General features: G+C 40.3%; 1 protein-coding gene across 1 annotated transcript in view; it reads left to right on the top strand.

The window, feature by feature from the left end:
* Positions 1–26,821, top strand: part of LAMB2 (laminin subunit beta 2) — a 3,750,789-nt gene that overhangs the window by 3,593,075 nt on the left and 130,893 nt on the right. The window contains exon 30 of the mRNA XM_044078730.1: positions 25,123–25,264. Within this exon, the coding sequence (XP_043934665.1) occupies positions 25,123–25,264 (142 nt within the window). The remainder of the gene's footprint in view (positions 1–25,122; positions 25,265–26,821) is intronic.

The raw sequence follows: 26,821 nt of genomic DNA on the forward strand, positions 1-26,821 counted from the left end.
TAAATTTCACTCAGAACTCAAAGCACAGAATTCCCCTGGGTATCTGTCTTCAGCTGCAGATTTCTTGTCTTCCACTGAGAGGATTTGCTAATGGGAAAAAAAGCACACTGATCTCTGAAGATGCAATAAACAGCATTTTCAAGCCTTTCAACATTTTGTCTTATTTTTCAAGCTTATTTGCCTACAAAAAATAAATCAAGGACATTAATCTTGATGTCCACCCTTGTAAAAATAATGGAAATTGTATTAGTTATAATAAAATATAATTAGTGCACTTTTACACCCTACCCCAGCAGCCCAAGATCACAGGATTATATTAACGTTATTTCTTTTCAGCCTTTCTCATGTTATACTGTAAAAGCTGCATGTCTTACAACTAAAAAAGTACTTGTTTACTTTAATTTCTTTAAAACACACAACATTCACTGAAAAGACCCCCCCCCCCCAGATTTAAAATACCCTGTACTGCACCCTGTACAAAATTGGTCTGCAACATAAAATGCATTGTATATCATTAAATGTTTTATACAAATACTAAAAAGAACAAAAACTGTTTTGCTTGCAATTACTTCTTTTTTCCCCTTTAGTGTCCTTCTAAACATCGAAGAAGTAATGTGGGGTATATACTTTACAGTCTGCCCACAAGTTTAACAAAGTCAACAAAAGTCCAGTCTTTTCTCAGCTACTTTTAGTTGCAAAGGCATATTTCACTAATGTAATTGATGCTTTTTAATCTCACATTTATTCACTGCTTTCAGTGTTGCTGATCTTCTTACTGATTATTCCCATAAACGTCCAAAGTACTCCTGATTCATGTAGTGAATTCTTTTTTTTTCATCTAGTAAATTCTTGTGCTTTTTTCTGTCTCTCAAGCATTTTCTTTGAAACACTGGGACATGGCAACAGGTTTCACTGGCAAAGCCTCTATGAGCTTTATTTCACAAGAATGAGAAACAGAGTTCCTTTCTAATTGCTACCTTTTTATTTTCTTTTTAGCCTGATCTGCATAAAAAATGAATGTCTTTTATCCTCCAGGAAAAAATCCTTTGAAGATAGCTGATGCAGCAGCTTGAATTTCACACCTGTCTCTCGTCATTCCCTGATTGCTGGGATAATTTTGCTTCTTTTCTGCCTGGTGTACATTAAATAATTATTTTCCACAAACACTGTGCTCTATCCAGTTCTTAATACTTTTGCCTTCTGCCTCAGTATTGTAAGGATCGATTCTTTCTGCTGGTATGATTGCATCTTTACTAGTATAGGTCTTGGCTGCTTTCATGTGGCAAGGTTTGGCGCATACACTTGATATGCCCTCTCAATTAACAAATCCTGCTGTGGAACACCAATCCAGTTATTTATTCTTACTTTTCATAAAATTAATGAAGTCTAATTACTTTCTTTTTCTCTGGTAAGGAAGAAAATATCACGTTTTCTTTTTGCGCTCTGTTTTCTAACTCTCCAATTTTTTGAAACAGCTCTTTTTGTTGAGAAACCTCATATTCACCCAGCCTTTTCTTCATTTCAGCCTGTGATTTTTGTAGTTTTATCAGTGCCACAGAATAGCTAGTTAAAACTTTTTCTATTTTTCAATCTTTTTATTATTTGAGTTGATATAGTCATTCAGTGTGTCATTTATTTTAATCACCCCTGAGTGTATTTGATTATATTTTTCCTTCAAATTACTGGAAGCCATCTCTTGAACAAAAGCTGAAGCTTGAAATGCTTTTTACTGAACAGCTACAGGATCCTTCCCATACAGTGTTTTCTTTTCACCTTTTCTGGTTGATTTTTTTTTCAGTTTTATCAAATGTCTTCTTTTTTGGCATCCAGACAGCATACTAACTAGCCAGTAGCTGAATTTTATTCAGATAATAGTTTCAATGACACCCCTTTTTCTCAGTTTCTGTTTTCACAATGGGAGAGGTGAAATTAAGCTATTTATTGGTGTGCAGCCATCTTGCATGTCCTTCATATTCAGTGTTATTGATGCTTTATAGTCTCCCATTTATTCAGTAATTTCAGTGTTGCTATTATTCTTTATTACCATCTCCATCTCCCAGCACCATACTGTGGTTGAAGTCCAAGGTACCCCTGATTCTTCTAGTCAATTCCTGTACCTTTTCCTATCTGTCAAGGATTTTTCTTTGGAAAAGTGGTAAAGGTTTCACTGATAAAGTCACTCTTTGAGCTTTATTGTAAGACAAAGGAGAAGCAGTGCCTCCTTCTGCTTGCTGGCTGACATGGTGTTGGATATTTTTTCCTCCCTAGCATGATTTGCATTCAAAAATGTATTCACAAAAAGGCTCACACCAGGTATAGTGCAGCAAGCAAAACTGTAGTCCAATTTCAAGCATAATGCAGCAAACAACAGTGATGCAGCAAGCAGAGATAAATCCAACTTTGAACTCCAAGTTTGATCCAAATTAAAAACGTAAGCACTTTCGTCCCTTAAAACATTAATACAGGAACTTCATCAAAGTGCTTTACATTCAACTTCTTTTTAAAAGATAAAACTTGTGACCTCACTTCTTCTCCTCCGTTCAGCTACAAAAAAAGTTTTTAAAGGGCCACTGTTTTTTTAAATGCAAGTATAACACAGTAAGAAACTACATGCATAAAACCACATAAATAATGCCGTGCTATTCAAATACAACACAATAAAAAGCTTCATTTATAAAATCACATAAATATTACTATAGTTTGTCATGTAATCTAAACATGAAAAATAGTTGTTTTAAAATACTAAATTGCAAAAAGAATATTTAAGTCATCAAACTCTAGCCTACTGAATGTGTCGATAAATAATTTAGGTATTAAATACTGGACATTTAATATTTAGCAATATCAAATCTTATCTTTTCAAAGCTTTAAGTTGTACTAAATTGGAAATTGACTGGCTGTCATTCAAGCCTGGCAAATGAATACAGGCTAGTCAGATTTGCCAACTTAATTTTGCTTTCTCCAGTAAATAAGGCCATGCTCCACCTCTGACTGAGGGCGATATTGATTCTGATATAACAAACTTGAATTTATGTTCATTATATTGCCCTATATGTTTAGCAAGTGCATTAAGTGGGCATTGATCCCTGATATTCCTAAGGTGTTCACTTATTCTGTTTTTGAGCTTGCGCTCTGTTTTTCCAATGTAAAAGCACGAACATAGTTCACAAAGGGCACAATAGACCACTTTTTCAGTGGTACAAGAAAATCTGTTCCTGATTTTTATTTTTATTCCGTTGATGTTTACTTCATTAACCTCTAAAATATAGGAAAAAAATTTACAGGACCCACATTTGTACATGTACCCTGTACGTTGTGCCTCTTTTTGACGTTCAAGTAGTGTTTTGCTGTTGTGTCCTTTCCTGAATACATATGTAGGTTTATCACCTAGAATTGCTTTTATATCCCTTTCACATACTAAGAGTTTCCAATTTTTCACTAGTATGTCCTTTATAAAGTATGCATCACCTTACATTTTGAATTTGGATTAACAGAGTTCAAAGTTGGATTTATCTCTGCTTGTTGCATCACTGTTGTTTGCTGCATTGTGTTTGAATTTGGACTACAATTTTGCTTGCTGTACTACACCTGGTGTGAGCCTTTTTGTGGATTTACTGGTTTGCTGTCTTTATCTTCTGTTCTTGCATTCAAAAATGTCTACCTGAAGACAGATACAGCAGCTTGAATCTCACACCTTCCTCTCAACATTCACTTTTTACTGGGATACTATTTCTTCTGTTCTGCCTTTTGTACAGTGAGTAATCATTTTCTACAAACTCTCTGCTGAAACAGTTTTTAATACATTTCCCTATTGCCAAAATGTTGTCAGGATCAACTCATTTTGCTGATATGATTGTAGCTTTACTAATATAGGTTTTGGCTGCTTCATGACCAGGTTTGGAGCATACATTCAATATGCCCTTTCGGTTAACAAATCGTGCTGTGTAATGCAATCCAGTTGCTAATTTGTACCTCCATAAAATGTATACAGTCTGTTCCATCCATTTGCACTGTAGTTTGGAATTTCCGCTGAACCAAGAGTGTTAACAAAGTGTCTAGTTCTTGTTTTTAACATTCTGCAGATACCAAGGTATCTATATCTGTCATTATTTGGAAAACCTCATTCAGGCCACATCAGTTCAAATGATCCTTCAATATTTACAGTTTAACATCAACCTTTTTCTCAACTTAAGAGTTCATATCAAACTTCAACAAATCCTTTACTCCATAATTTGCTCCATAACCAAACCTAACAACCATGCAACATACTCCTTGCATTCACACTGCATTGATAATAGCTAAAATGCCATCCTACTGTACTTAAGAACAGTCTGCAACTTGAAAAACAAATAAATGGCTCTGCACCTGCACCACCCCTGGTTAAACTGTTAGTAATATAGCTATATGAATTTGTGTCATAACTCTCTGCTGCACAAAACCTAATGTACTTTTATCACAACTATACTCTCCACTTTCATCTCATCTCCTTTATCTTCCTTGCCCCTCCTTCCTTTTGTTGGGCTGCTCTGACTCTTTATATTATCTTCCTGTGTTCTAGATTTTGAATAAGTTGCTATAGTAACAAATATGTAAAAATGGACAGTCTACGCACGCTGATGATATTGCACTGCATATACTTCTCTGTATTAAAAAAATATAATTATTCATATATAACCCATGTAACTGTTATTTTTAATTAAAACTGTTTGTAATTTATGTAAACCCATATAACTGTTATTTTTAATCAAAACTGTTTGTAAATTATGTAAATGTCAAGGTTGTTTGCATAATGAAACTGTTCTTTATGAATAAACTAACTGTAAAATTATAAAAAAAAATGAAATGATGTCTATGATTCTGTATAATGGAGCTTTTCTTCCCTGGCTTCCACCAAAAAGGACACTGCTCAGTCAGACTTTCCCTGTAAACAAATGTCAATAAATAAATAAATAAATCCAATCTCAATCCTTCTCAGTCTCTCATGTTCCCGAGAAGTCTTCTCAACACATCCAGCATGATGGTCTTTTTTCCATTAAAAAGAATCCAATTCATGACAAACTTGTTTGTATCCTTGACAGATCTATTCATGACCTTTGCAAGAGAGATTCTGAGAGCCCTGGGGTACATAGCATCCACAATCCAAACAATTTCTTGTATTAGACTCCACATGAGGAAAATTTAGTGGTATCTGAACTCTGTTTGGGCACAACACCTGTCTTCTTTCCTTCGCAATTCCACTGTTGCCCTTGTGAAGAAAGAACTCTTTTGGTGGATCAACCCAATAAAAGCCAGTCCAGGAGCTCCATTTCTTATCCTGTTCTCTTCAGAAGGCCTCAGACCAGGGCTGGACTGGGTGACTTGTTAAAAAGGTTTCAAAATGCAGGAATTCAAGTCCAAACAAGACAGGAAAAAAACACAAGTATCAAAGAAATGAAAGGCTTGAATTTTGCTCTCCAGACTCTTCATCACCTTTAGACTCCAGAGACTCTTCAAATCTTAACAGATACTGGTGTAATGTGGTACATCAACAGATGGGGAACAAGGTCTGCTTGTTAGTGATAGCATAGGATATTGCTGTTAACCACATTTTTTTCTTACAAGTAGTATATATTCTTTCAGTACTGAATTCTATGGCAGACTTCAGCAGAACCTCAGAAATGGATGTTGAACAGAGACATTTATCTGCAAATTATCCATTAGTGGGATACCTCCAAGACCAGTCTCTTTTCCTTAACTCTGGACAATCAGCTCAGACTGTTTTTTTTTGCAGAGCTCCATGCAAGTAAGCTTAGAGAATGGATGCCTTCTCTTTTATGTGGAAAGGGAAATTCTTGTATGCCTTCTCCCTTTCTTTTCATATGAAGGTGCTTCTGAAGATTAAGAAAGACAATCTAAAAATATTTTTGGTGACCCCCCCCCCCACCTTTGTCCAAGACAACATTGGCTCTCCCTTCTTTCCAGCTAGCCAAGGGCAGTCACCACATGTTACTCCACAGGATACAATAGAAAGGCTTTCTAATTCATCCACACTGAAAGACATTGAACCTCGCAGTCTGGATGACAGGGTTCTAATTCCTTTCAGGCACCTTTACTCAGAGGATGTGCTACTGGCATAGTAGCCTTAGGCATAGGTCAACTAGGCGGCTGCCTAGGGCGCTGCTCTAGCAGGGGCACTTTTCCAGTATTTATTTGGTGTAGGTAGACCAAGATGGGGGCAACGGCTGGTGGAGGCGTGGATCCCTTTTGCCTAGGGTGCCAGTTGACCTAAGGCTGCTTCTGGCTACTGGTAATAAAGGAGGGTAGAAAAGCTGCAATAAGATAATCTTGTTTATTTTCTTTATTTATTGTTTTTCGACCAGGTTAGTGCCACTAGGCTAGTAGCCTGTTTTCAGGGGAGACCCAGTGTGGTATTTTGTAGTACTAGTGGAAATTTGAGCAAGACATTGGGAAGCTTCTCCTGTTCTTATCGATAGGTGCTGTGGGATGTTTTACATCCACCTAATATACCACCAGCTGAAGTGGATGGGGCTTCTGTTTAACAACTCATCTGATAGCACATTTAAAAGTGCAGGACCTCCTTTATGCTGCACTGCAGTGTCAGTAATCGATTTACCTGCTGTGGGAATAGAACCCACAGCCTTCTGCACAAAAGGTAGTTGTGCTCCCTGCTGCATCACTGACACTGACTTATGTTTCTAAATGGAAGAGATTTTCTTTGTGGTGCCAAGAAAGAGGATTTGATCCTTATTAAACAGGGATACCTTTGATCCTCAAATATCTGTTTGTGCTGCCCAACTCATATTTGGCATATATCTCCCCAAAGGCACATTTGTCAGCCATTGTAGCTTTCATACCAATTCATCTATCTCTTCCTTCATGTTTTGAGGTCAGACAGTCTTTACAAGGTATCCTGCACATCAGACCACCCAGAAAATCATATGTTCATCATTAGATCTCTGTTATAGTAGTCTAAGCTATATGGGATGTATCCTGCCAAGGACTGACAACTGACCAGCTTCCAAAGCTTTTAGGCACCTTTTACACACCCTACCCATTGTACAGCTTGAGAAGAGCAGTATAAAGTCAGTGGTTAAGGTGTCAAACCATCAGAACTTTCTTGCTGTTGAATAGAGTTGTCTTTTTAGGCTTCAGGTGATCAATGGTCAGCTAGTGCTTCTTCAGAGTTGGGCAGAAAAGTACCCCATAAGGGAGTACCTTGCATTTTACCACTTTTTGTGAGGAAATGTTTAACTTCTCTGTCAGATGTGTTGCTAGGGTGGTTATCACTAAAACGTTTACCTCAAAACGTAATAGTTTTTAGTCAGGAGGTAAGATCAGCTTACCAAGGCTCTGCTATCCACTTGTCAGGCATTTTGTTTGGTAGAGCATGGATGTGGGTCCTGGCTCTTCCATTGATTCCTCCCTATCTGCAAGAAGAGAAAAGTTGTATGGGAGACTCCTGTCTTGACTGCGTCTTCATCATCACCTTGACCACATATGAGTGACTCTCCTGAGATCACATCAGGTTCCTCAGACAGCCCATAAATTTCTCTCAGCCCTTCTAATGATGCGTCTGTGGGGGCTGCTAAGGACTGACAAGCAGTCATATTCTTTGTGGCTGTTCAGCTGTCCTCTTTGAACAAATAAGAGGAGGGAGTGGACATCATTCTTTCACAAAGCCCTTCTGAGGAACTTGATTCCTGGGCAAAAGATCATTCTTCAGGGAGTTGTTTCTGTGGGTCTCACGGGAAAAGGAAATATAAATTTGGCATTTTTCTTCATCTGTGTCTCTGTAACCTATGACAGACAAGGAATATTAGCTGGGAGTTGCTGAAAGATTATTTAAAGCCTTTCAGTCAAACTCTGAATCTTCATTTTTCCTCTCTTTCAGATTCTGATTCTCAGTCTTTGGGACAGGAATTAGAGTTAGACTGTATGTCTTGAGTTCCTACTCCACAGAATGAGGAATTTGTCTCTAAGGGAAGCTTTTCTTCAAATTCAAACCAGAAGAGTTGTCTTTTTCTGATACTGTTAGCAAAATGAAGGACTTGTTTCAGTGGGAACAAAAGAAAAGTCCCAGCAAAGATATTATTTGCTACAGGTAGACTTTCTTCAGCCTACATCTGTTTTGCCTGTTTTTTCAGCCATAGAGGACGTTTTCCTTGCAGCCAGTAATTTGCCTGACAGTCAACCACTTGCTCCTGAAAAGTCTGATAAAATGTATAATGTTCCCCAGACCCACACATTTCTTTTTTCAAACCCTGAATCAGACCTTGCAGTGGTTTCTCTCACAAAACCATTTTCTACCAAACACCTTATGGACGCTAACCCTGTTCCTTCTGACAAAGATTGAAAAGCCTTTGATAGGTCTGGGAAGGAAGTAATACTACTTCCACTTTAGCCTTCAGAATAGTGAATTGTCAGACTCAAGTGTCTTTTAAGTTTCTGCTGGCTTCCATTAACAATATGAGAAAGTTAATCTCCCTTCTTCAGAGACCAAAACATCACTGAATTCTTTAATATCTTCTATGATTTAGGTAACCAAAAATCTCTAAAATGTTCTTATGACACTTTTGATGCTGTTTCTAGATCAGCTGCCTTTTCGTCAGTGATGAGAAAATTACCACAAGATGTCAAAGATGGGATCTTAAAGGTTTCCGTGAATAAAAAGATGTTTGTCGTGTTACACTGCTGCAGTCATTACACTTGGGTTATCCTGCCGTCAGGTGGTCCCGCAGTCGGCCAGAGTTCCAAAGTCTTGGTCCGGCGTTGGTTGCTGTCGCTTCTTCCCTGACGTCAGTGCGCCAGGGGTATATAAGATGCATCCGATGCCATTTTCTTCAGTCTTTCCTGCCACGCGGTGCCCGAAGCACAAGCAGTTTGCAAGTGCCGGTCGGCCAACTCCTGAGATTTTCGAAGTCGAATTTCAGATCCGAAGTCTTCAATAAAGCTAAGTACCCTGTTGGGGAAACTTTTTTCTTGCCTCAGACCGATGTCAGAAAAAGTTAATAATTGTATTTCTTGTGGGAAGCAAATACCTCATAAGGACTTCCACTCTTACTGTATTCCATGCCTAGGCCCTGATCACGACTTCACTAGTTGTCGGTTTTGTGCTAGATTTAACAAACGCACTATAAAAAGACATTTTAATTTTGCTTTGCACTACTTTGGCCGAAGGTTCAATTATACTATGCCGTCAGATCAACCGACGACCGCAATACCGAAAAAACGCAAGGACAAGAATAAAGACAGGCATCCGAGGTCCAAAATCGACGACGAAACCTCTTCTAGGCCAGTCACCGGTTCTCAGTGAGGCGCTTTCGCAGCCCCTGACACCCGCTACCTCAGAGCCACAGGCCACCTCCGACTCCCACGTGGAGACAATTAGGCCTCTGGAAACTCAAGGTATTGGGCCTACGGAAACTAATCCCTCGGATGGGTCTGGAGCCGCTGAGCAGGCATCGGCTTCTGAGGATGTTTTCAGACCTTCACAACTTACCATTAAAACAGCAGCCAAAACAAAAGTACCATTAAAGGCAAAGAAACAAGTACAGCATTCTCCTGGACAGTCCTCCATGCCTAAGAAACAGATGCTTAAAATGTCCGAAGACCTCATTACTCTAATCAGGGGTTCCCATCCCCCTCCTGAGAAAAGGCCTAGGCAGGATACAGACTATGATTCCTCTGATCAGGTTTCCATTTGCTCTGATTCCTCTTCAGACCAGGGATACTCTCTACCCCCCTATGAGGACTCTGATGCTGAAGAATTTATCCCTTCAGCCTCTCCTCCTGAGGATTATTCTTTTGGGGAAACTTTACATACCATGAGGGAGCATTTCCATTGGGAAAGTCAGGACTACTCAGAATCCAAGAAAAGGCTCAGGGATTTCCTTTTATTGCCTCAGCACAGGCCCTTGGCTATTCCGCCTGTGCTAGATATTGTGGATGATGTGTTCTCTGAATCCAGCTTATCTCCTGATTCTTTGCCCCCTGCACCAGCCAAGCCAGATGGATATTATAGAGTCCCAGACTCTCACAAGTTTCTTTATAAAAACCCTTCGGCTGATCCAGAAACTATTTCCCAGGGTCCAAAAGGGGTTAAGGCTCCCATTGCAAAAATCCAGTACCCTCTGATAGAGATTCCAGAGCTTTGGATAGATGGGGGAAGAAAGCATGCACTTCTGCAACTTTAGCAGTAAGAGCTTTAAATTGCCAGTTTCACATGCTTAAGTACCAACAATATTTAATGGCTCAGTTAAAATAGAAAATGCTTGCAAGCTCAGAAGCTCCTGATTGTAAAGAAATGCAGGATTTATTGCATGCAGTTGAACAGGTGGGAAAACATACTCTACAATGTGGTTTTGATTCTTTAGAGGCCTCTTGTAGAGCCGCAGTTACAGGTTCTGTGATTCGAAGACATGCTTGGTTAAAAGAACAGAGTTTACCTGATCATGTTAAGGCAAAATTATTGGATTCTCCTTTACAGCATGATACCGTGTTTGGTGTTAAGGCAGAAGAGGTGTTAAAGAAAATGGAGGATAAAGCTAAATCTATGCAAACAGTCAAGGATTTCTTACAGGTAAAGCCACCTAGATTTAGCAGAAATCGGCCAACAAAGAATTGGTCCTTTCCAGTGTCAGACAGGCCACAGAGAGGCAGATACAGACGCCCAAGAGGCAGATCTCAACCGCAAGGCTCAAACAGACGACAGTGGGGCACCTCAACCCCAATAGGAGGTGAGGACAAGTCTCAACCTTACAGGAAACAGTAACAATGACTTTCCCCTTTGTACGCCAAGCACTTCCCTTTTGGAAGCCCCCTTAGGGGGAAAACTAGCACTTTTTTCTCAAAACTGGCAAACAATCACCCAAGACAAATGGGTTCTGAATATTGTGTCTCAAGGTTACAGGTTCCACTTTCACACTTTACCAAGGCTAAAAGGAATGCCAGACCTGCCACAAAATCAATGGGCAGAGACACAAAAACAAATTTCAGCCCTCATGGACATGAGAGCTATTCAAAAAGTACCACCACAGGAACAAGGACAAGGATTTTACTCAAGACTCTTCCTGGTCCCCAGAAAGGACAAGGCCTGGAGGCCCATACTAGATCTTTCAATTCTAAATACTTACCTGGATATTCCGAAATTCAAAATGTTGACATTACAACAGCTTCTACCCATGCTGGGCAAGAAGGCTTGGCTTGTCACTCTGGACCTCAAAGAGGCATACCTGCATGTCCCTATCAGACACAATTGCAGAATATACCTCAGATTCAAAGCTGGTACAATGCACTAGCAATTCTGTGTACTGCCCTTTGGCTTATCTACTGCGCCCAGGGTCTTCACAAAGTGCCTGGCACCAGTAATTGCATTTTGCAGACAAAAATGAATTCAAATATATCCATACCTGGACGACTGCCTCATTCAAGCAGAGACAAAGGACATTCTTCTACAGCATCTGGCATTTGTAAAAAGGTTGCTAATTTCTCTAGGGTACACAGTAAACAAAAATAAGTCAAAACTAGTGCCCTCACAACAGATTATATTCCTGGGTGCCAGCTTAAATACAACGGCCCAGATGGCTTACCACACGCCAGACAAACAAATTCAACTAACTCAATATTTTCAACTACTGGCAAAAAAGTCCCATCTCCCTGCAAGAAAAATTCTGCAGGCCCTAGGATTCATGGCATCCTGCATACTACTAATACCATATGCCAGACTGCATATGAGGAAATTACAATGGTACCTAAAAAGTGTTTGGACTCAACACTCTCACAGTTTAGAAGCAGTAATACCAATGATTCCCTGCCTACAACAGGAGTTTTGATGGTGGGCACAGGCATGTCACCTAAACAAGGGTCAGCCTTTTACCCTACCCACAGCCAGGCAGACTCTAACAACAGATGCTTAGGATTACGCCTGGGGAGCACACATGGCAGGAAAATGCATTCAGGGCAAGTGGACCACAGACCAGATGCATCTTCACATCAATCAAAAAGAGATGTTGGCTGTTCAAAATGCCCTAACAGCTTTCAAGGACCTTCTGCATCCAGGACAATTATTATTAAAGACAGACAACACCACAGTAATGTGGTACATAAACAAGCAATGGGGAACTCATTCTTATCCCCTATGCAGGCAAGCCATGACCTTGTGGAACACAGCTCTAACATATCAAGTTGACCTGCAAGTACAATTCCTACCAGGAAAGAAAAATACTCTGGCAGACGATCTAAGCAGAAATATCATGGACCCTCACGAATGGAAATTGAATCCAGAAATCTTCAGCATGGTAACGCAAAAATGGGGATGCCCAGACATAGATCTTTTTGCCTCCCCACTGAATTGCCAACTACAAAAATTCTGCACAAGGACTTATCACGAACAAGCATGGAAAGTGGATGCTCTTTTGTTCAGCTGGAAAAACCTAAAAGTTTATGCCTTCCTGCCACTGCCTCTCCTTTCAAAAGTACTCCTAAAAGCCAGACAAGAAAAACCACAGATGATCCTGATTGCTCCAGACTGGCCACGCCAGCACTGGTACCCTATCTTAAGGAACTTAGCTCAAGGCCCATCATGGATTTTGCCTCAAATTCCAGACCTTCTGACTCAACAAAACAATCAAATCCTGCACGGTCAGCTCAAAACCCTAAACCTGGCTGCATGGCAGATTCATTAGTCAAACAGGCAACACTTCTCTCTAAAGCTGTTATGGATGTCATTTTGGAGGCCTGGAGGCCTAGCACCAGGAAAGCTTACTCAGAAAAATGGAAGAGATTCTGTGCCTGGAACCAGGCTCAAAACCTTGACCCTCTTGTTGCAAACATTCCTCAGATTTTACAATACTTAACTGAGATGCTGGACAGAGGCCTATCCTTCTCATCAATTAAGATCCACGCTTCTGCCATTTCAGCACATTACAACACGGATCCTCCTTTATTCTCTCATCCCTTGCTAAAACAGTACCTCAGAGGGGCTAAAAACATAAGACCGCCCCGGAGAGCACCAACACCAACTTGGGACCTCAATTTCATTTTGGAAAAACTAACCTTGCCACCATTTTGAGCCGGCCAATACAGCCGATCTAAAATTTTTATCATAGAAAACAGCTCTGCTCCTGGCAGTAACTTCAGCACGAAGAGTCTCAGAGCTACAGGCATTAATGGCAGTGGAACCTTTTATAATTTTTCATCAGGACAGGGTTTCTTTAAGGACAAACCCTACCTTTATGCCAAAGGTGGTATCTAGTGTGGCTCTTAACCAAACCGTCCATTTGCCAACTTTTTATCCAAACCCCCAGAATAAAGGGGAGAAACTTCTGCATTCTTTGGACATACACAGGCTGCTATGCTTCTACTTGGACAAAACAAAAGCTTTCAGGGAAACTGAGCAACTGTTTGTAGCATATACTGCAGGATCACAGGGCAAGGCTATCTCAAAGTAGACTATATCCAAATGGATAGGACACTGCATACGTTACTGCTACACACAGCATGGAAAATCAGTCCCAAATAACATTAGGCCACATTCCACCAGGGCAACAGCCACTTCAACAGCCTTTCTCAGAGGAGTACCTACCAAGGAAATTTTGGAGGCTGCAACTTGGAGTACAGTGCACACCTTTACCAAGCATTACCACCTGCCTCTTTACTGTAAATCCAGAGCAGGATTTGCCACTGCAGTTCTGCAGGGCCTCATAGCCAATCCTAACTCTTTATAGGCCAGCCACCCAACCTTAGCTTTGGAATTCTACCCAAGTGTAATGACTGCAGCAGTGTAACACGATGAACATAGTACAGTTTTGTACCTACCATAAATGTAGATGTTCGAGTGTTCAGACTGCTGCAGTCCAGGTTACCCTCCCTCCATCCCCTCTGAACTAGCTGGACTTATCTATACCTTTCTATCCTATACAACCTTTCTGGTGTATTTGCTTGTAACTGAAGGTATTGTTTTTATTTTTATATGTATATATTTTTATTAGCAATATATATATTACCTACCTACTTGGGGGCACCTGACATCTGGGGCAAGAAAAACTGAAGAAAATGGCATCGGATGCATCTTATATACCCCTGGAGCACTGATGTCAGGGAAGAAGCGACAGCAACCGATGCTGGACCAAGACTTTGGAACTCTGGCCGACTGCAGGACCGCCTGACGGCAGGATAACCCAAGTGTAATGACTGCAACAGTGTGAACACTCGAACATCTACATTTATGGTAGGTACAAAACTGTACTTCATTGTTTGGCCCTTCCTCTACTGAGGTCCTGAAGAGATTTAATGAAAGAGAAAAGTTAATTTAAGGGGTTACCAAGATTTTTCAACCCTATATGAAAAATGTAATAGAAACTTTCCTTCTGGTTCAGGTTCATTTTATAGGAATAAAAATAAACAATCCCAGCAATGCACAGACAAGTAAAAGTTCAGAAAGCAGTGGCAGAGATTTTCAAAAAAAGAGGGAGGGTCAAATGCGGAGTGCTAAAGGGAAAAGTAAGGAAGTATTTGGATAATATACATGAGTTTAAAAATATTTTTCAGATTCTCTCTGTGAATTGTGGCCCTTTACCAGATGTCCTGCTTGTAGTGTCTACTTCCTGGAATCTGAAGGAAACCATATTGTTAAAAACCATGTCTAAACAAAGAAAGACCCCACGTGGAATGCATATCCTAAAGTATGCTTTAACTAACAGTTGTATATTAACCAAACATCTCTGTATCTTACTGCTATTAATTATTGCTTGTATAAAAGTCCATACTGCTAGTGGACTTCTGCTTCATCCCACCCCCACCCCCGCCAAATGTCTCTTCTTTGTGTCCTCCATTACACTGGTGGAGTTTATAGTGGAATCCAGAACAGAAGTTGCTGTTAAAAAGGCATAATCAGAAGGGATTATAAAATACTGCATGATAACCATAAGAATCAATCAATGGAGGTTGGAAAAGATTGTGAAGAGAGACTAGAAAAGCAATTTACAAGAGAACAATTAGAGGACATATGTATGGCTCGCAAGTATACAGCAAAGTCCAGCAGGTTTAGCATCTTTGTTTGGAAGTTTATGCATAGGAATTTTATACATCAAGCAGACTTCAAAGAATTTTTCCTCAGATACCAAATGTTGGAGGTGTGATGGGAATAAAGAGGTAAAAAATTCCCTGCAGAGTACTCTTTCAGAAATATTGTGTGAGCAAATGGCTGTAACTAAGGATATGATTTTCTGAACTGAGATACAGGATCTGAATTGCCTAGACTTATAGTAAGACCTTATTAAGTTTAATTCTGTTGGCTGTCAAAAATGCAGTTACTAGAAAATGGAAGTCAAAGTCTAAACCGTATTTGAAGTATTGAATGTTATAAAAGAGATAAAATAAATGGAAGAGGGGTCTTTAGAAAAGCAAGTTACATAGAAATACATGGAAATTGTTGAAACAGTTCATGCAGAATAAAGTTTAGGATGAGGAGGAGTGAATTTATATAATGTTGAACTGATGATAATTATAAAGAAAGAAAAATATGTGATATATAACGGGTGTAAATAGAAAAAAAATATTAATATGATTTATCTTCTTTTCTGTTAATGTATGTTTGCCTATGTCTTCAGTGATAATTTAATAAAGGTGTTTAAAAAAAAAGGAAGGGAGGGTCCTCCCAAAATGAAGGATAATCTAAGAAATCAGACTGACTATATATTTCATCATGTTTTCACCCCTCCCCACTCTGGCAGTCCAGTAAAGTTCACTTCCCTCTGTGGCAGCAGATAACTTCAGATACAAGGATGCTAACTATTCAAAAAGGCCATTTCTGATAGTTTAATTTTCTTCCTGCTTTTTGAGGGATTCCTGTGCATGCATCTTTCCAGTTAAAACTCCCTGTTCCCTCTTATCCTAAATGAAATGTGGGTTTGGGGGGGTTATAGAACCTTTCCCCCTGCATCAAATAGAAAAAAAAATATTCAGGAATCTTTCTGGTGCTAAACAAAGAATGAATGAACCTGGAGACCTGTCGTAGACATTTCTTTCCTAAACTTTCACATCAGAATCCAAAAATTCAAAATGCCAACTTCCCTTGTTACTTCTCATTCCATCTCTCAGTTTTCTACTATTTCTGGATTTAAGCAGTGCTTGTCCTCACATTCCATTTCTCAAAGTTTTCAGATGCTTTTTACATTTTTTTTTGGTTTACATTTTCAGATTTTTGCTTTTCCCTTTGTGCTCTCAGCAACTCCAAAAGTGTTGCAGGTTGCAGAGCATTCCCATTTTCCCATATTTAGACAGCTAACTGATTTTTGAAGTTGTCAGGAATCTCTAGCTTAGGTGAAAACATTTTTCTCAGTTTGAGATTTCAGGTGAACATATAGAAATCTTCTGTGCAGATTGTCACTGTTAAAGTGACACCCTAAACCCATGTGCAAAAATGGGAAAAGGGATTGTAGATGGATGGCTATAGAAATCACTCATTCTATCTCACCAGATAGTGTTTCTGTGATGTCTCCTAATACATACCTCATGATGGCTTTTTTCTCTCAGGGCAAAGTGGAAGGTTACAAGAAATAGACTCTGATATTTTCCAGACAGACACTGTTATATGTTGGGAGATATCATAGGATTCTAGGATTCATGGCCTTTACAGTTCTCATGATTCCTCTGGTCAGACTCACATTAGGAAAATGTATTAGTTCATCAAGTCAGTTTGGACCAAACACCAGCATTGTGTATTATTTCAAATTCCAGTGATGGGATTTATGAACAGGGAGTTACTTTGGTGATTGAATCAGATGTCTCTCAGTACAGATCTCCCTTTGTCCCTTCCTGGCCCTACTCAGTCTGTAAGAACAGATGCCTCAGAATTTGTTTGGGGAGCTGTATACAAGGGGATGAAATTGTAATGTCTGTGAAACAAACAGGAGTATGTAAAGTACGTAAATGTTAAAGAAATGATGGCACTAATAAATTATCTTAGAATTCCAAACCATCTTTAGATTCCATGTCCTGTGCTAGTAACCACAGACAGCACCACAGTGAGGTGGAACATAAACAAATTGGGGGGGGGGGGGCAGATCCTACCCTTTTGCATTCGGGCTATGATAGCCTGGAAACTAGCAACTCTGCAAAATTTGTCCCTCTGAGTTATTTATATGCCATCAGACCAGAATGTTGTAGTAGACAACATGAGCTGGACTAGGACAGCTCCCATAAATGGAAATTGCAACCGGAGGTCTTCCAGGAATTGATCTATTTGTGATAAACAGCTCAAGTAAATCTCTTTGCTTCCATCTATGTCAGACAATTAAATAAAGTTTGCTTCAGGACTCTTTGCACAAAGGCCTGGAGACATATGCTGTTTCATTCCCAGGGACGGGGAAGTTCCTGCATGTGTTTCCTTTGATAATCTGGATTCTTCTAAAGATACAGAAGGACTGTCCAAAGATGATACTGCTAAGTTTTGGCCTAGTCAACAGTGGTTCTTCCTTTTTATCATAATGGCCAAGGTCAATTACCACATGCCTTCTGTCAGAATGGACTTTCTCGCACAGGACATCAGTTGTTCAGTAGTCCTCAGCTTTCAGTTTCTTCTAATCACTGCCTGGATGATAGAATTTTAATACCTTTTAGGCACTTATTTTCTGAGGACATGCATCAGGTGTTAAAGGAGGCTAAGAAACCAGCTGTTAGAAAATTATATTTGGCTAAGTGGAAAATATTTTCTGTTTTGAGACAAAGTAAGAACCAGGATCCTTTTAAGGCCCAGATGCCTCTGGTTCTACAGTATTTGTGTGAGTTATTATCCCCTGACCTTTCTTACCCTTCTATCAATATTCATCTCTTGGCCATCTCTGCTTGTCTGCCCATGGATGCTCCCCTTTTCTACCCTGCCTTAAGTCCATACAGTTTTGGAAGGTTCTTCACGTATTCACCCACCTAGAAGACAGCTGGCTGTTTGTTGGGATCTTAACTTTGAACTAGAGAAACTTAATTTTTTTTCCTTTAGAACCTGTTTATGACGCTGGTTTGAAGTTCTTATATTGAAAAACAATGTTATCCATTGGTTTGATATCCGCAAGAAGAGTATATGAGCTACAAGCTCCTGTGCTGATTCAACGGTAACTCTGCTTTCACAAAGGTAGGGTAACTTTAAACACATCCTTCCTTTATACCTAAAGTGGTTTCAGAATTTACATTCAGAAAGAGCTATTCATCTACCTGTTTTCTAACCAAAACTACAAAGCAGGGATGAAAAAATTCTACATACTCTGAATGTCCACAGGCAAGTCAGATACAACACTGACAGGGAGAAAAATGTTCAGGAGCTCTAATCCACAGTTTATTTCCTAAGTTAAGAAAAACTGGACAGTTAAGTGCCAAAAACAGACAGTTTCTAAATTGTTGTCTCATGCTATTGTATTTTGTTACTCTCACCATAAGACACTTCCAGGCAAGCTAGGGCCCACTCTGCCAGGGCTTTGACTACCTTTGTGGCTTTTTGAAACAGGGTGAACTCTAGAAGTATACTGGAAACAACAACTTGGTTATCTGTGCACACCTTCACAAGCATTACAAATTAGATTATTTTCTCTATCTCCAGAGCAGGCTTTGTGAGGGATATTCTTCAAGGGTTCCTGGACTCTGATCATTCTTCCTCCCTTTCTTTCTGAGTTTTGGTATTCATCCCAAATAGCTCTATCTACTGCAACAATGATCTAATGATGAACATAATACAGTGCGTGAGTAAACAGTAGATGCTGAAATAGAGCATTGTCGTACAAGCAACACCCTCTGTGAATCCACCATCTTTTGGTTGTGTTTTATGCCAGAATATGGATATTTTTTTCCTTTCCCTTTCTCCTAGCACATACCTAGTTGACAGAGCTCTAACCATATTTGTTCTGAGGCAAGAAGTCTCTGAAGGTTTGGTGCCCTGACCACTGACTTTAAATATCTCTCCTCAAGCTGTAGAGCAGTTAGGGCACATGGAAGGTGTCCTAAAGCTTTGGAGGCTGACCAGTCATCCAGTCTTTGGCAGGATATGTCCTATATAGCTTGGGCTACTGCAACAGCAATCTATTTGAACATCTCCTGTTACTTACACAACTGTACTTTCCTCCTCCTCCTTGGAACCTGAACTATATCCTTGAAAAATTATCATTACCACCTTTTGAGCATGCTTATTCTGCATCTTTAAAATTCTGCATTTGGAAAACAGTACTACTTGGTGGCCTTAACCTTTGTAGAAAGGGTTTCTGAATTTCAAGGCGCTTGACTATCCTCCCCTTTTCTAGTCTATCATAGCTTTAGAGTGACTCTTAGGACTAACCTTTCTTTTATATCTAAAGTGGTAACTGAAAAAAACTTTTGATCAATCTATCCACCCTCCAGAGTTTTTCTAGGTCCTGAAAACAAGAGAGAAAGGATACTTAATTTCCTAAATGTGTGCCGACAACTAAGATTCTGTTTAGACAAGACTAAAAATATTAGAAAATCTGATCAATTGTTCATTTCTTTTGACAGAAAGAAGCAGGGTTTCCCACTTTCTAAACAGACCATTTCTAGATGGCTATCCTTTATTATTTCTTTCTGTTATTCTTCCATGACAAATCCGTCCAAGCACACACTGCTAGAGCTGTTACTTCTTCTGATGCATTTTTCAAGAGTCTTGATTCTAGACCTATTGTAGAGGTAATTACCTGGTCTTCCATTCACATCTTTGCCAAACATTACAAAATAAGTGCCTTTTCTAAAGCCAGAACCAGACTTCAGGATTTACTGGACTCCAGATCTGTCTCCCAAGCCTCCATCCATTCTGCATAAAAGTTTTGGGAACTGTGCCATCAGTTAGCATTACTGCAAAAGTGGTTCATAGGTTCATAGGTTCATACTAGGCTATCTGCCCAAGGGCATTTATAAGCCTAGCCCAGAGTTTTGTGGCTTTCACCACCCTTTTAGTTTGGAGGATACTATGCCCATTATTTTGCTGTGCCTCTGTCAAGCAGTGACACTGAGATAATCCCTGGGGTATATCTGCGATCTCCCATCCATTGGTGAAGATTTCTTTTGAACAAAGCCAGCGAGGTGCTCTGCCTCACATGTACCGGGATTTTGTTCCACAGCATAGGGAGTCTCTGGGTGATGAATCTGTCCCTCCAGCACATCCTATTAATAACCGTGTCAAGGTTTAAGTCTCCCACCCTTGTAGTTCTGAGGGATCTAGATTTTTTGAGGTGAAGCATGTTCATCAATTCTGGGTGGGACATGGCCTTGTATGTCAGGCACAGGTCACCTCTGAGCAGACGGTAAGCGACTGAATAGAGCTGAAGTTCCTTCAGTCGGGCAGCATAGGACATATTTTTGAGACCCTTTATCCTTTTGGTGAGGAACTTTTGGGGCCTTTCCAGTTGCTGCAGGTGTCGTGTCAGATACATTCCGAATGGGGCATTGTACTCAATCATTGGTCTGATGAGTGATGAGTACAGGGGGACGATGACTTCCCTTGATCTAGACGTGAATCCCTTCATGATCAGGTGGGCAATGTAGAAGGTCTTCCTAACTACTTTGGCAACGTGAGTGTCAAATGAAAGGTTACTGTCAACCTGGGTCCCCAGATCCCTGATAACCTCTTCTGTGCTTAGTGGGTTGCCGCCTATATGGTAGCTAGGGGTAACCTTGTTTTTCCCGAAGGGTATGACTATGCATTTTTGGCGTTTAACTTTAGGCCATGGCTCTGGCACCAGTTATCCGTTTCTATAAGACCCTTCTGAAGGATATCTGTGTCAGATGTGTTCTCAACTATGGCTCCCAGTTTGCAGTCATCTGCAAATTTTGTCAGCCATAATCCTCCTGTGTTTGCTTGTACTTCTGAAAAGTAGATGCCGAACAGGAGAGGGCCCAGGACTGAGCCCTGTGGGACACCACTTGTGACAGGCTTTGAGTCTGACATGGCGCCAGCAACTCTGACCCTGTGGGTTCTGTCACTTAGCCAGTTTGCAACCCATCTTGTGACGTATGGGTTTACATTTAAGCTGATGAGTTTTTCAATGATACCTGAGTGAGGTATTGTGTCGAAAGCCTTTGCCAGGTCGAGGTAGGCTGTGTGGACTGCCTTTCCCTCATCAATGGCCTTGGTGACTGTTTCAAAAAAGTCAACCAAGTTTAAAAGGCATGATCTGCCTTTGACAAAGCCAAACTGGGTCGGATCCAAAGTCTGCAAGTCTCCTATGTCTTTATTTATGAGTTCCATTATGATCCTCTCCATAGCTTTGCAGATCAAGCTTGTCAAGCTGATGGGACGGTAATTTCCCGGGTCAGTGGAGGCACCGCCTTTGTGAAGTGGGACCACAGTTGCCGTGCGCCACTCCTTAGGCATGTATCCTGAGGTGAGGCTAAGATTAAACAGCTGCCCTAACTGCGGGTTTAATTCCTCATTGAGTTCGTGGAGCACACATCCGGGGACACCATCTGGTCCCATGGATGCTGTGTTTTTTGCCTTGGAGAGAGCAGTTCTCACCTGAGCGTTAGAGATGTTTGGGGGGCTATAATTCTCTGGTATAGATATCTCACCTTTTGAGGTTTGCACTGAACCTGTCGGCCAGTATGTTGGCAATGTCTGTAGGTTCAGTAATTTTTGCATCATTTTGAACTAATTCTGAGCATATCTGGGAGTTTCCTCCCAGGTTTCTAACATAGCTAAAGAAGGCCTTATGATTGTCCTTTGAGTCCTTAGCGACTTTTCTCTCAAAATTTGCCTTGGATGATTTTATGAGAGATCTTAGTTTTTTACTTATAATGATCAAGGGTGTTTTCCCTTTTAAGGATTTTGCTCTATCTTGTAGTAGCTTCCTACTTTTGTTGTAGAGCTTGTTTATGGCTGGGGTCCACCAGACTGGACGCTTGCCTTTGGTACAAAGAGTCTTTGTTTTGTTTGGGATTGCCTGATCCATGCAGTCCTGTAGGTGCTGGTAGAAGGCATTTGTAAGTGATTCAGCGGCTTGAGTAATGGTTTCCACAGGCTCGGGGGCCTTAAAAGAGACCACACTAGTCTTTAGAAGTGTGAAGTCGGCTTTTGAGAAGTTCTTCACTATGGTCTTTTTTATCTCAGGTGGGGGCGGGATGTGGACTTCGAGTGAGATTAGTTTATGGTCTGATCTCACCAATGAGGGGTATACTTCCGGTGTTGAACATTGTGACCCCATGTTCGTGATGATGAGATCTAGTATGTTATCTCCTCTTGTGGGGATGGTGACTAGTTGTTCCATGGCATTTGAGTTTATGAACTCTAGGAGCCTTTGGGCTAGAGTGTTGGGGCTTGAGTAGTGATCCCAGTCTATATTTAGGTAGTTGAAATCACCTAGTATGATGGTGTTTGGAGATACATTTATCCCCTCCAGTGTTTTCAGGAAAGCTATGTGAGGTTCCTGAGATTGAGAGGGTGGCCTGTAACATGCTACAAATTGCAGAGCAGTCTTGCCTATGGTTAATTGCACCTGGATGGTCTCCGATGCATCGTGCGTTGCCACCAACCTTGAGGTGTGGGTGTCCTTGATGAATATAGACACCCCCCCTCCTTTCTTGGTGTTGTCCGGATTTTGGGGCCGGAACGCATGATATGAGGTAAAATCTGATAGTGCCGGGGTGCTCTCAGGAGCCTTGAACCAGGTTTCAATCACAGCACAGACATCGATGTTCTCCATACTGACAAGGACCTCGAGTGCGTGCATCTTGAGGTTGAGACTTCTGCCATTTGCAGCATTACCCTTAGTTTTTTTCCTTTTTTGTGTTCTAGGGTGGTAGGTTTAGAATTTGAGCCTTGCCTAAAAAAGGCACTATGGGGGTGGCAAGAGCCTTTGCCAATATCCGGAAGCCCAGGGATGACAGGTGCAAGCCGTCCCTTGCGAAGCAGTGTGGCTTGTCCAGCATGTCATCCCAGGCAGACAGACATTGGATCCCCTTTGAATGACACCAGAGTTTAAGCCAATTATTAAAGCTGATCATCTTGTCTCTGTATTGTGGCATCATTCTTGGTGAAGGTAGGATACTGCTCAAGGTCAGGGTCATACCTGCTTGGGCTACATAATCAGAGAGCTCCTCTATGTCTCTTTTCATGTAGTCCAAGGAGGTACGTCTCAGGTCGTTTACACCAGCGTGGACAATGACAGAGTCGTACTTGTACCTGCTGTTGAGAGACCTGAGTGCTTGCGTTATGTGGCGGATTCTAGCGCCCGACAGGCAGCTTACTGTGACCTTTTCCTTGCTCAATCTGGTGAGCGGGACGTCAGTGTGTCTGACTATGGAGTCACCAATTGCTCCTTCTCGTCCCTTGACTGAAGTAGAATTATTTTTTTCTATCCATTCTCTCTTTCCTTTTCTCTTATCTGAGTCTGTTCTTAAGAATATCAGCTTCAGCCTTTTCCTGGGCAAGAAAACTCTGAGGAATTTCACGCCAGTATGTCCCTTAAGTACCAGTATGTACTGTCTTGCATAGGTCTAAGATCAGATGTACAGACTGAAAGGAAGGTATTCCTAAATTTTGGTAGACTGTCCAGATGTACAATATCCTGGGTGGTTTACCTTTATATTGCCGACAGCCACATCCCCGAAACAGCTTCCACGAGCTGCAGTGTGCGACTTCTCAAAACCGCGAACACCAATGTTCCAAATAAAATTTTGCCCCCCTTTTTGACCCATGGTAGCACTCATTTCATCTGTGGAGTGGTCGGAAATGTCGACATTCAATGTTTTCTTCCAAGTTTAGAGAACTCGGCCAGACGAAATTTGTGTAAACGGTTCGCGTATGTGCACGTTCGTCAGATGTGCTTTCATCATTATAAAGGTAAACCATCCTTGGCAGGATACATTCCATCAGTTAGCATTACTACAACAATGATATAGTGTAACTCATCCACTTTTATGGCAAATTCTTTAACAACTGTATATTTTCTTTGCTATTTGACTTCTGTCCAAAAGAGACTGCAAAATCAGAGTTTGCAGAAGCTTACTAATTGTGGAGGTTGTTAATATATTAGCATGTGCTAGGACATGCTTTTTGTGTGCATCACTTAGTGAAATAAATGACAGTTGTAGCAGGATTGTGTGGACAAGTCCTCTTCCAAAAATGAAAAAGTGCATTTACCAAAGGGATAAGGCAGACCACAGGCAAACCTGAAGGCAGAATTAATTATTTAGAACAGCAATTGATGGACTTGCAATAGATCATGCAGCAGAACAGAGGAAAATATTAACAGCAAACATTAAAGGACTAGTTGTTTTGTTCTGTAATGGAAAGTCAACATCCTGTTTTGGTTGCAGAGAGGCAGTATCAGTTTGAGGTTGGTCATGTGATCTCTAAGGAGGCCATAATGACAACGTGCTAGGTCACTGCAACACAAGGCTTAAATATGTGGATTGATTTTGTAATTCTCCTTGACTTTAAGTAGACACCATTTAAACTGATTGTAAAATAGTATTTTCAAAGGCTGCTCCAACTTGTTAGAATGCTATCCCTAATGAAATTAAAGAAATCAAAAATGTAATACATTTCAAAGAAAAAAAACTTGTATCCCGCCATGAACAAGATAGCTAATTTTTCTGCTTTAGGAATGTCAGGTAATCCCTCTTAGTTTATGTATTTTCACATGACATACCTACATTCTTCATTTGTTATACCTTTGGCACTTGCATTTATATTATGCATATTTCAAAAATAAACTATTGGTCCTAATTCTTCTTATCTGTTCCTTGATCTTCTTTTAATGGCTTCCTTACACCTCTCAATAAGGTAATCATACACATCCAAACTGATATAATTTGTTTAAATTGCTGTAATGTTGCTCATTTTCTGCTCAAATGTATGTTTTTGTGAATGTTATAACATGCATTGCTTGCATGTGATTGGATTTGTTATCTTGCGTGTTTGTCACACCTACTTGTATTTGTACTTTACCTGTCTGTTGAGCCCAGGCTGTGGCTAAAAAAGGTCCTTGTACCAGTTCACCTACAGAGTTAACAGAATACAATGTCAACAAAATAAATAGAAATGGTACATGTCTAACTTGTAGCTTAATTGACAGTGCTAGGAATGGAGTGCCAGTACTAAAACTGAGTAAACGCTGTACTATTTCTTTCTAGAACCAGAGCAGAGAATGTAAAAAATACTGCAGAGTCTGTTAAAAAGGCGCTGGATGATGCCAGCAGTGCACAGACAGCTGCTGAATCTGCAATCCAACAAGCAGAAGCAGATATCAGTTCTACAGAGAAGACGCTAACTACGGTAAGACAAAGTGCCATTTTGATATTAGTGATGAAGGGTTAATGTTACAAGATTTTGATAGCAGTTTACAGAATCACTGAGACATGTTTAATATTTATTACATTCAGATTAGTCTTGGTACAACTTAAAGAAAAAAATTGTCTGAATGTGATGGTTTTTTTTTAGTGTTGCAACATCTGCATGACAAGCATAAATTTAATAAACATATGGCAACAGTTAATGAAGACCTTCACAACATAGGTTAGGACTAGAGCCAGTGTTTAAAGTGAAGCTTCTCAGAACATTCGCATAGTTACTTGCAAGACTGTCGCAGTTCTCCTTTAGGAACGTAAATCTAAAGGGGAAAAAAGAGCATATTTACAGTTGTATGTAGCAGACTGTGCTTGCATGCATGTGTGTGTTTATGCACAGTCAGGCAGTGAGTGCACACCACTGCCTCTCAGTTGTCCCTGATTTTGCTTCATATTTTTATTCTCTCTCTATCTCACACACACGTGTGGCCATACACACACACACACACATACACACACACACACACACACACACACACACACACACACACACACACACACACACACACACACACACACACAAACAGAAAATAAGTAGTACGTATATGGCACAAATGTACTGCATGGTTAGTTGCCAGATGCACACTGAACACAACAGTGTCTTCAACACTGCATAGTATTTGCAGTTTTACCATTTTACTGGTCCATTTTGATTAGCACCAAGAGGTCTAGCTCTGGCTTTGTCTCTCATTTGCAACCAGCTGAGTCAGTGAAAGAGAAGAAATGGGAGCTGTTGCGTGTCAACTTGGAACAGCAGAGAGGGCACATATTTCCAAATTAAAATCAGAATACTCCACCAAATATGGAGCAGTTGACAGAAGGGCAGTACTTTGTTATACCTTTAAAAAGTTAGTGAGCAATTTAAGTAAGAAGACCACTCTATAGTCATTTTTTGCATTCCATCTTTTTTATGTACAAAGGAAACACAAAGTGATATTGATACTTCTGTTCTTTCACTAGTTTAACACAGCCATCATTGCCTCTCCTTCCTTAAAAGTCCAAATATTTCAGTATAATGTAATGAAATCATGCAGTCTTGACCTCTTCGCACAAGAAATATGGAACAAGCAAAACAGAATTGGGGGCACAAAGAACCAAAGGCATTGGCAGATTTTAAATATTGCTCTTGTAAACTTAGAATAACAGGTGTTGCATTAACATGCATTTTCTCAAGAATGTAAAGCCTAAAACTCAAATGTGTGTCATTATCTTTTGATTTGAATCCTCAATGATTTGACAGATAAACACATTTTTTTACATAACAGATCAACAGTATGACTCAGAAATCTGGCCATTCCGCTGAAATCTGGCCAGCTGAGGGGTAAGTATGAATGAAATGAATATATTTCCCTCCTTAAATCACTGCTGCAGTGTTCCAAACTGCTAGGTTATCTCGCCAGATAACCTGGATGTCTGGCAAGGGTTCCAGACACAAAATCTTCCATAGATCCGTGTGTCCACAAAATCTTCCATAGATCCATGTGTC

This window comes from Protopterus annectens, chromosome 7.part1 (genome assembly GCF_019279795.1).
Source record: "Protopterus annectens isolate FY-2018-M chromosome 7.part1, PAN1.0, whole genome shotgun sequence".
Taxonomy (NCBI): Eukaryota; Metazoa; Chordata; order Ceratodontiformes; family Protopteridae; genus Protopterus; species Protopterus annectens.